At 45.7% G+C, this 10,407-nt stretch overlaps 1 protein-coding gene across 1 annotated transcript in view; it reads right to left on the reverse strand.

Annotated features, from left to right (window-relative positions):
- DDX47 (DEAD-box helicase 47) overlaps positions 1-10,407 on the reverse strand; it is a 403,902-nt gene that overhangs the window by 215,404 nt on the left and 178,091 nt on the right. Inside the window, exon 7 of the mRNA XM_068242689.1 lies at positions 8,502-8,618. Within this exon, the coding sequence (XP_068098790.1) occupies positions 8,502-8,618 (117 nt within the window). The remainder of the gene's footprint in view (positions 1-8,501; positions 8,619-10,407) is intronic.

Here is a 10,407-nt window from a genome sequence, read left to right on the forward strand (position 1 = left end):
TGGGCCTAACATTTTCTGAAAAACAGTGGCACAAGATTTTAGTGTTCTCTCACAAATCCTCCATTTCTTCCAGAAGCCAGGAAGCGGGTTACAAAGTTTTCACCAGATGGTACCAGACCCCATCCAGGTTACATACAATGTACCCTTCGTCCTCCCCCCTATGCTGGAGATGTGGGGTAGGGACGGGCACCCTGTTTGACATTTTCTGGTCTTGTGGGGAGCTTAGGCGATTCTGGACGGACGTGAGAGAGATAATGCATGTATTAACGGATTTTCTCCCCCCTGATTCCCCCGCATTTTTTCTATTACACCATAACCAGTGGTCAATTAGGAGATACAAAAAAACTATCACCAGACACTTAATAAATGCAGCAAAAATGTTGATAGCCAGACGATGGAAGTCACCTAACGTCCCTACTCTGCAGGACTGGTTCCGAGAAATGGATTGGATTGAGAAGATGGAGGATCTTACCTCCTCAATGCATGGGACAAGGGAGCAATTCTGGAAGACCTGGTTTGGCTAGTTCGAATTTAAAGAATCACCCAGATATGCCTCTCTCACGTCCGGTCAGGGATCCACGGCTACCCCATAACAGACTATACAAAGTTTCTCCCCTCCATAGCCAACTTCCCCCTAGGCGTTGCAACATATCTCTAATAAAGGCACCTGGGTATGGCGTGGAATGCGGTCCTCAATTTCTATTCTTTTTTTACCTCTTCCTTCCTCTCACTGTTTTTCATTTTCTTTAACATCCTGTTCCCTACGATACTTTAACACAGTATGGCAGCTCCGCTGTTTAGTTAGCTCACAACCAATAGCTATTCTTTTTTTTTTTTTTACTTATGTAAACCCATTCAGAAGTTCTATCTGATAGCCCAGTAGGACTGGGCTATACGAGATCTACTATGGGATCCCAGGTGTTTGATCCCTCTGGGCCCTGGGCTCCCTGCACACTTTATGTTTTATGTATGGCTCGGCTGTTTATATACTTGCTACTGAATTATATAATGTTGTTGGTTCTTCTGAAATGTATAGTATTACGTGGTACACTGTATAGATATTGCGCTAAGTCATTTTTGGTGGCGCTGGTTTGCTGCCGGAAATCTCTTGATACTGTACCAGTTTACTACTACGGCCATGTTATCTCTGCTGTTTCATATCTTTTCATCTCTGTACAAAAAATTTGTTATAAATAAAGAATCTTTAAAAAAAAAACAAAAAAAAAAAACACCCCAAAACACATTATACTACTTCTCCCGAGTACGGCGATACCACATGATTGGCACTTTTTTGCAGCCTAACTGCGCTAAGGGGCCCAAAGTCCAATGAGTACCTTTAGGATTTCACAGGTCATTTTTGTTTCAAGACTACTCCTCACGATTTAGGGCCCCTAAAATGCCAGGGCAGTATAGGAACCCTACTAATGACCCCATTTTAGAAAGAAGACACCCCAAGGTATTCCGTTAGGAGTATGGTGAGTTCATAGAAGTTTTTATTTTTTTGTCACACGTTAGCGGAAATTGATTTTAATTGTTTTTTTTCACAAAGTGTCATTTTCCGCTAACTCCTGACAAAAAATAAAATCTTCTATGAACTCACCATACTCCTAACGGAATATGTTTGGGTGTCTTCTTTCTAGAATGGGGTCATTTGTGGGGTTCCTATACTGCCCTGGCATTTTAGGGGCCCTAAACCGTGAGGAGTAGTCTTGAAACCAAATGTCGCAAAAATGACCTGTGAAATCCTAAAGGTACTCATTGGACTTTGGGCCCCTTAGCGTACAGGGTGTAAAAAAGTGCCACATATGTGGTACCGCCGTACTCAGGAGAAGTAGTATAATGTGTTTTGGGGTGTATTTTTACACATACCCATGCTGGGTGGGAGAAATATCTCTGTAAATGACAATTGTTTGTTGTTGTTTTTTAAACACAATTGTCCATTTACAGAGAGATTTCTCCCACCCAGCATGGGTATGTGTAAAAATACACCCCAAAACACATTATACTACTTCTCCTGAGTACGGCGATACCACATGTGTGACACTTTTTTGCAGCCTAGGTGCGCTAAGGGGCCCAACGTCCTAATCACAGGTCATTTTGAGGCATTTGTTTTCTAGACTACTCCTCACGGTTTAGGGCCCCTAAAATGCCAGGGCAGTATAGGAACCCCACAAGTGACCCCATTTTAGAAAGAAGACACCCCAAGGTATTCCGTTAGGGGTATGGCGAATTCATAGAAGATTTTATTTTTTGTCACAAGTTAGTGAAAAATGACACTTTGTGAAAAAAAAAAAAAAATCAATTTCCGCTAACTTGACAAAAAATAAAATCTTCTATGAACTCGTCATACACCTAACAGAATACATTGGGGTGTCTTTTTTCTAAAATGGGGTCAGTTTGTGGGGTTCCTATATCGCCCTGGCATTTTACGGGCCCAAAACCGTGAGTAGTCTGGAAACCAAATGTCTCAAAACTATTCAGGGGTATAAGCATCTGAAAATTTTGATGACTGGTGGTCTATGAGGGGGCGAATTTTGTGGAACCGGTCATAAGCAGGGTGGCCTTTTAGATGACAGGTTGTATTGGGCCTGATCTGATGGATAGGAGTGCTAGGGGGTGACAGGAGGTGATTGATGGGTGTCTCAGGGGGTGGTTAGAGGGGAAAATAGATGCAATCAATGCACTGGGGAGGTGATCGGAAGGGGGTCTAAGGGGGATCTGAGGGTTTGGCCGAGTGATCAGGAGCCCACACGGGGCAAATTAGGGCCTGATCTGATGGGTAGGTGTGCTAGGGGGTGACAGGAGGTGATTGATGGGTGTCTCAAGGTGTGATTAGAGGGGGGAATAGATGCAAGCAATGCACTGGCGAGGTGATCAGGGCTGGGGTCTGAGGGCGTTCTGAGGGTATGGGCAGGTGATTGAGTGCCCTAAGGGCAGATAGGGGTCTAATCTGATGGGTAGCAGTGACAGGGGGTGATTGATGGGTAATTAGTGGGTGTTTGGAGAAGAGAACAGATGTAAACACTGCACTTGGGAGGTGATCTGATGTCGGATCTGCGGGCGATCTATTGGTGTGGGTGGGTGATCAGATTGCCCGCAAGGGGCAGGTTAGGGGCTGATTGATGGGTGGCAGTGACAGGGGGTGATTGATGGGTGATCAGGGGGGATAGATGCATACAGTACACAGGGGGGGGGGGGGTCTGGGGAGAATCTGAGGGGGGGGGGGTGATCAGGAGGGGGCAGGGGGGGGGGGGGTAAAGAAAAAATAGCGTCGACAGTGACAGGGAGTGATTGATGGGTGATTAGAGGGGTGATTGGGTGCAAACAGGGGTCTGGGGGGTGGGCAGGGGGGGGGGTCTGAGGGGTGCTGTGGGCGATCTGGGGCAGGGGGGGAGAAATCAGTGTGCTTGGGTGCGACATAGGGTGGCTGCAGCCTGCCCTGGTGGTCCCTCGGACACTGGGACCACCAGGGCAGGAGGCAGCCTGTATAATACACTTTGTAAACATTAACATCCCGCCGGCGCTTCCGTATGGCCGGCGGGATGTTGCGGCGGGTGAGCGGAGACAGGCGCCGGCGGAGGATCGCGTCACGGATGACGCGATCGCTCCGCCCATGCCCCTACAAGGACCGCCGCCATTTGTCAATACGGCGGTCCTTGCGGGGTCCACTTCCCGGCCGCCAATTGTCAATACGGCGGTCGGGAAGTGGTTAAAAGGTGCGGGGCGAGTGACAGCTGGTGGGAGCGAGTTCCAGAGAGTAGGGGCAGCCCTGGTGAAGTCCTGCAATCGTGCATGTGACTGAGTTATGCGTGGTGCAACTAGGCGCAGGTCACTGGAGGATCGGAGGGGGTATGTGCCTGTGGACCAGATCAGAGATGTAGGTCAGGCAGGTCTTGTGCACTGATTTGTAGGCCAAGCACAGGATTTTGAAATTGATCTTAAAGCTGATGGGGAGCCAGTGTAGGGCTTTACAGAGCGGAGTTGTAGAGGCGCTGCAGTGACAAGAATGTATCAGTCTGGCTGCCGCATTCATTACCAATTGAAGTGGGGCAGTATGGTTAGAGGGGAGGCCAGACAAAAGACAATTGCAGTAGTCTAGGGGGGAGAGGACAAGGGCGTGGATAAGGAGTTTAGTGGTGTCAGGGGACAGGTAGGAGCGGATCTTGGAGATGTTGCGGAGGTGGAAGTTGCAGGATCTGGCAATACCTTGTATGTGGAGTTTAAAGGAAAGTTCAGAGTCCAGAGTAACGCCTAGACAGCGGGCTTGGGAGGTAGGGCGGATGGTAGTATTTTCGATAGTGACGTGCAGATCAGGGAGGGGTGCAGCTGTGCAGGGTGGGAATATTAGAAGCTCAGTCTTGTCCAAATTAAGCTTCAGGTAGCTGGCAGCCATCCAGAAGGAAATGGATGTGAGGCAGGCAGATACTTTGTCCATGGTAGAGGAGGAGAGATCTGGGGTGTGGAGATATATCTGGGTGTCATCGGCATACAGGTGGTAATTGAAACCCATGGATTAGATGATTTTGCCAATTGAGGCAGTATAGAGTGAGAACAGTAGTGGTCCTAGGACGGAACCTTGAGGAACACTAACTGAGAGGGGTGTAGGAGTGGATGAGGATCCATTAAAAAAAAGGTTGTGAAGGAGCGGTTGGAGAGGTAGGAGATCCAGGCTAAGGCTAGGTCCTGAATGCCCATTAGCTTCAGGGAGTGGAGGAGGAGGAAGTGGTCGACAGTGTCAAATGCCGAGGAGAGGTCCAGGAGGAGCAGGATGGAGTATTTACCTTCGGCTTTGGCAAGGGCAAGGTCATTGACCACTTTGGTGAGGGCTGTTTCTGTATAATGGGCTGTGCGAAAACCAGATTGCAGAGGATCGAGAAGGGAGTTGCAACTAAAGAATAAATGCCTTGTGTCTCCTGAGTCTTCAGTGGAAATGATGAAAAGCCGACTATGCAAATGTATGCACTGAACTCCCTCCCTTCAAAGGTTATGTCATCCTGCCCGACCCACCGCTCAAACCAGCATGATACTTTCTGTTTCGCATGCCCAGCTTATCAAATGGATCCTGGGGGAAGCGTCACACAGTCTAGCAAACGGCGAGGTGTCTCCTGGTGAGGCATGCCTACAAAGACATATCCTGGCATCACCCACGGAGGCACATTCTTGTTCTTAGGCGAAACACATGAAAAATATGCATAAAAACTGCAGTATCCACTGATTCAAACTCTAAATTTTTTTCGCTATTAATGCATAGAAGGCTTAAAAGTTTCGCAAAAAAAACAAAAACAAAAAATCGCTGCATGTTAAAGAACACGCGACACCCATGCTAACCTAGAAATAAAAAACACATATACAAGTAGATAAATACTACTTTTACTTACTTAACAGATGTATTGTGCTATCCACGTAATGATTCCTGTGAATTTTATAAAGAAAAAGCAGAAAATCCTATTCTAGGCAGTGGCCATCTTGCCAAGCTAATGCTGACATTATATCCTTCCTGACTCTCATTTCCCCCCTCCCTTCTCTTGCTCATTGTGTATTCATTAGCTGCCCTCCTCCCAGAGTTTTCAGACACTCCCACTAAGGTGTATACTAACAACTGGTTAAGGGTGCTGCCTTTGACATGGGAGACCAGGGTTCAAATCCTGGCTAGGTCAAGTACCTATTCAGTAAGGAGTTCAAGGCAAGACTCCCTAACACTGCAGGTTGGCCTCTTGAGCGCGTCCCTGTGGCTGCAGCTCTTGAGCGCTTTGAGTCCGACAGGAGAAAAGCGCTATACAAATGTTTGGATTATTATTATTATTATTATAACTGCAATCCTTTTTTTTTTATTTACACATACAATAACTGAGTCACCTCAGCCTTGCTTGTAAACAAGTAATCAGACTTTGTTTCTGCCAAGCAGCTGGCAGGGAAATAAATGGAAGAGGATGAATATATTATAGATAAAAATAACTCCCAGTATTCAACTCTTTGGCACTAGGGCCAGTGCTCCTAAAGTATGTGATAACTACAAACCATAACAGCAGAAAAAGTTTTGCAAGTTTTGAATGCAGGATTAGCATACACTCAGACCAGTTGCTGTTGAAATTTGATTTTTATGGTGACAATACCGCTTTTAAATGTATACGTTTCATATCTCACAGTGTGGCCATCCTGTGGTAGAAAAGAAGTAGGTCATGTCTTTACAACTAGGAAAAAATCTATTACATTAAAAAAGAAGGGGTATTTCCATATCTCATTCTTTAAAGATAGATAAATCTTAAGTATCATTTTCAACACTGTCATTTTTCAAATGACACTGCCATACTACCCCCTATTAACATAACACTCCTATTATACCACCTAATAAAAATAGCAATATTTTGGACATGATTTATACCACTGTTATTAATGATTGAAATGGAGAAGTATATATGGGAACAAAAACATCTTCAGGCAAAAGTCTAGCAGGTTCTGTGCTCGCTTTTCCCTTGATATATCAACACTATTCAGTACATTGCTATAATGTTCAGCCCATCTTTCCAGGATGGCATTTTTCTCAGTGAACAAGATGGACTCGTCGGCACTAAGCAGTGATGTTCCCGAGGCCTGTAGCCTGTAGATGGTCTTGGGGGCATTGTAGATGAGCTTGGAGTTGTTCCTATCGGCAGGAAGCAGGAGTCTTATCTTTTATCCCTCTGAGCTTTGCCAGTAACTTACTTACAAGATGCAGTATCTTACTGGAGAGATCTGAAGGCTTTCCACTTCTCATCCAGCAGTTTCTGAATGTCTTTATCATGGTTAACGAACCAATCTTGGTGATAAAGTTTGTTCTGCTCAATTTAGTAAGGGCGGTGTTGAAGGTCACGTCAATAGGAGCCCATACATCTAACGATTTTCCCGCCAATATACAGCAGATTCGATCACTGATCAAATCTGCTGTGAAATTGTTGCGCAAACGATTGATTTCCGTCCGTCCGTTCCCGTCGAGCCGTCCATGCGAAAGATTTTTCTCGATTGCCGGCGGGTCGGGAGTGAGTCGATAGTGGCGTTCGAATGCCCGACGACCGACGCAATACAGCGGCAACACATTACCTGATCCGGCCTGTGCGTATGCCCACTGTCACCGCTGCTCCGTCTCCGCGCTGGGCTCCGAGTCCAGCAGGCTTCACTTCTTCCTGTCCAGGTGGGAAGTTTAAACAGTAGAGCGCACTCTACTGTTAAAACTTCCCCGGACAGAAAGAAGTGAAGCCAGTCGGAACCCGGAGCCCAGCGGTGAAAAAGACAGCGATGACACGCGTCGGCGGAGCAGGTAAGGTATGCGGGGGGGGGGGGGGGGGGAGGGGGGAGGGGGCAGCGGCAGCACCACCACAGATTGTGATTGGTTTCATGCTGAAATCGATTCACAACCTGTTTGCAGTAAAGGCAGCCACACAATCCCTCTCTGATCAGATTAGATCAGAGAGGGATCTATCTGTTGGTCGAATCTGATGGCAAATCGACCAGTGTATGGCCACCTTAAGAAAGTGGTCCAATCTTATTTTACACCATAAGGAGGCAAAAACAAAAAAAACAAAAAAAAACCACTCTGCTCAGATGGACAGGCACTCTGCTCAGATGGACAGGCACTATCTTGGTGACTCATCCGGGTGGCTGTACATATGTTAGATTCTTGCTAGAGATATCCCAATTATCTGCAAACAATCTAGCATGTACTGGCCTTTAGAAAGAAATGGCAACTTAACAAAATATACTGGGCGGAGTATGAGTAGGTTGATATGGGTCCTGAGTGGGGGTGGCTGTTGAATGTCTAGGGGTGTGGTCTAGGGGTGTGGTCACGGTGGGTGGTGCAAGTTTGTAGTTGATGCCTCAGTCTGTGTGGAGTCGGAACGTACAGAGAGGTGGTGATTTGTGGGTAGATGTTGATTTCCTAAGTCTGTGGGTAGTGTGAATATCTGACACAACATGCAGTTACTAACCAGGGAGACACTTTAAAGTGTACCTGAGATGGTACATTGTGCCTTACTTTTACTAACCTGGGGCTTCCTCCAGCCCCATGAGTTCCATGGCCTCCCTTCCCATCCTCTCCATTTACTAGATATTCTTTACGGCAATCTGGCCAGTCGCGGCCTCTGCACATGCGCAGTACTAGTGCGCCGACGCAGAACAGTCCCAGGCACGGGAGTGCAACCAGGGGTGCGCACACAGCCGGCTTGCGCAGAAGAGCGTGGCCAGCCGAATTACCGACGAAGGTATCTAGTGAATGGAGGGGCCGGAGAGGACCGTGAGGGAGGCCACAAATCTCAGGGGGTTGGAGTAAGCCCCAGGTATGTATAAATAAAATGCATTGGGGTCATCTCAGGATTCCTTTAATGAGGTATCAGATTCTATCCTTAAACTCCTGTGCAGGTATCAAAGTTGGCAATTTTGTAACATCAATAGTTTTATTTCATTACATTAGATAAGAGCAACAAAATGCAAAAGCATATTTCCATATAAAATGTAGAGAAAAGTATTACCTTGAACTTGGAAGGTATGAAAACATAAAACTGCTGTAGTTTGTCAACTGTCTGGTATTTAGAAGATACAGCACATTTAACGGGGTCTCTCAGTGCAGCACGCTGTAATTTTTGAACCTGATAGGAAAACCAAAAACAAAAACTTCACTACTGTAGATTACATACAAACAAATATATTATACACAGCTATTCATAATAAGGATTCTGCACAGGCTGTATCAATTCATTTCACTTCGACCTGCCATAATTTATCACAGATGAAGGTACAAGTTATTGATAGTGTACCTATAAACTGGAAAGGAAGATTAAACAGACAGAATAAAACTTGGTGGATTAAAAAATTGGATTTTATGGGTCGGAGAGGGCTAAATCGATTTGAGCTTTTGTGTTTAAAGAATATGGGGCTGTAATGGATATGTGATGATATTTGTTGCCTACGTTTCTCTGTTCCGGTTAACCTGTAACATGTTCCAACCACATTGGGCTCTATTCACAAAACTACTTATAAATGTCTTATCACCTAATTGCTAAAAAATAACCTTTCAGCACATTTACAAGTAAAATAATCACTCAAAGGAAGTTGTTCCTGATTAACTTAATTTCAATATGACTTCTCTTACCTTAATTATATTATATTTTTGCTCTTTGGAAGCTTAAAAACGTAAGAAAGATAATTTTTTGTTATTCCCTTGCTTTTAGGATCGCCCTGGGTTGTGTGAGCTGCCTTGCGCTGGATGGTGGTTTGTAAGTTGATTTATATTGATTTATATTTGTACTGTTACTTATGGGCTGAATCTGTGATGGGTGATATAGGTCCAAGATGCTCTCCCCACTGATTCGATTACTGGCCTATCAGATTATAGTGACATAGGACTGGCCGATGGCACTAGTGGCGACGTTTATTTATGGGCTGGGATACACTTGTCTGCCAAGCAGAGGATGCTCAGGGATCTGTATGCTATACAGAGGTTTTCCCCTGTACTTTGTTTCTTCTGGTCCCCATGGTTATGGCACTCACAGTGGGGAGACACACCTCTCTGTTTGCCAGCAGCGCTGATTGGTTCCCGCTGGCTGTTACAGCCTGTGAAGCTGCGTTCTCTCCTCTCCTTGGTGACATAGGTGATGCAGGAGTTGTCCTGTGATGCGGAAGTGTTTTTCAGTTACTCTGCCTGACGTTATGGCAGTCTATGCCTCTCAGATGGATCGATATTCCGATAAATTATGGGATGTACACAGGGGGTTCCCTATCAGGTCCACTCTGTGGGTTGGCAATGTGATAGGTTGATGTACATTTAAACTGATTGGCTGATTGGTCTATTATTGGCTATTTAAGGAGGGCTTGTCCCACAATGTTGTAGGACTATATATGGCTTGATAAAAGGCATCAAGCATGAAACAGCGGGCTGCTGCCATAGCCATTACTTTTTCTACTTTTATATGGACATAATGAGCATAATTCACAAAGCTTTTTTACCTATTTTCCTTTGTTTTCACCATATCTGTATGTTACTTTTTAAGTTCACAAAGAGCAAAAATATAATATAATTAAGGTAGAGTAAAGTGCCATTGGTCTAGGGAAGGGCGCCCTGCCCCTAGATTAAGACCCCCCCAAACTTAGCAACGCCACCTGGAGTTCTATCACCTGTATCTGTGCCATTGTCACCATCCTCGTCCTGCACTCCCATCCCCGCCAGAGTCTAGTGCTGTGCCTGTGCATCCATCCTGTCAGTCTCCTGCTCCCTCTAGTGCTGGCACCTCACTCTCCACCTGCAGCATGTAATCACACTACTTGCACTAGGAGATACTGGACACTAGGCCGAGCAGCAAGTGGACAGGCGGTAGTACAGCACTGGACTCCAGCGGAGAGGCGAAAGCACAGCTTTTGCTGCTCTATACTCTGCTTTTA

This window comes from Hyperolius riggenbachi, chromosome 6 (genome assembly GCF_040937935.1).
Source record: "Hyperolius riggenbachi isolate aHypRig1 chromosome 6, aHypRig1.pri, whole genome shotgun sequence".
In the NCBI taxonomy this organism is placed as follows: domain Eukaryota; kingdom Metazoa; phylum Chordata; class Amphibia; order Anura; family Hyperoliidae; genus Hyperolius; species Hyperolius riggenbachi.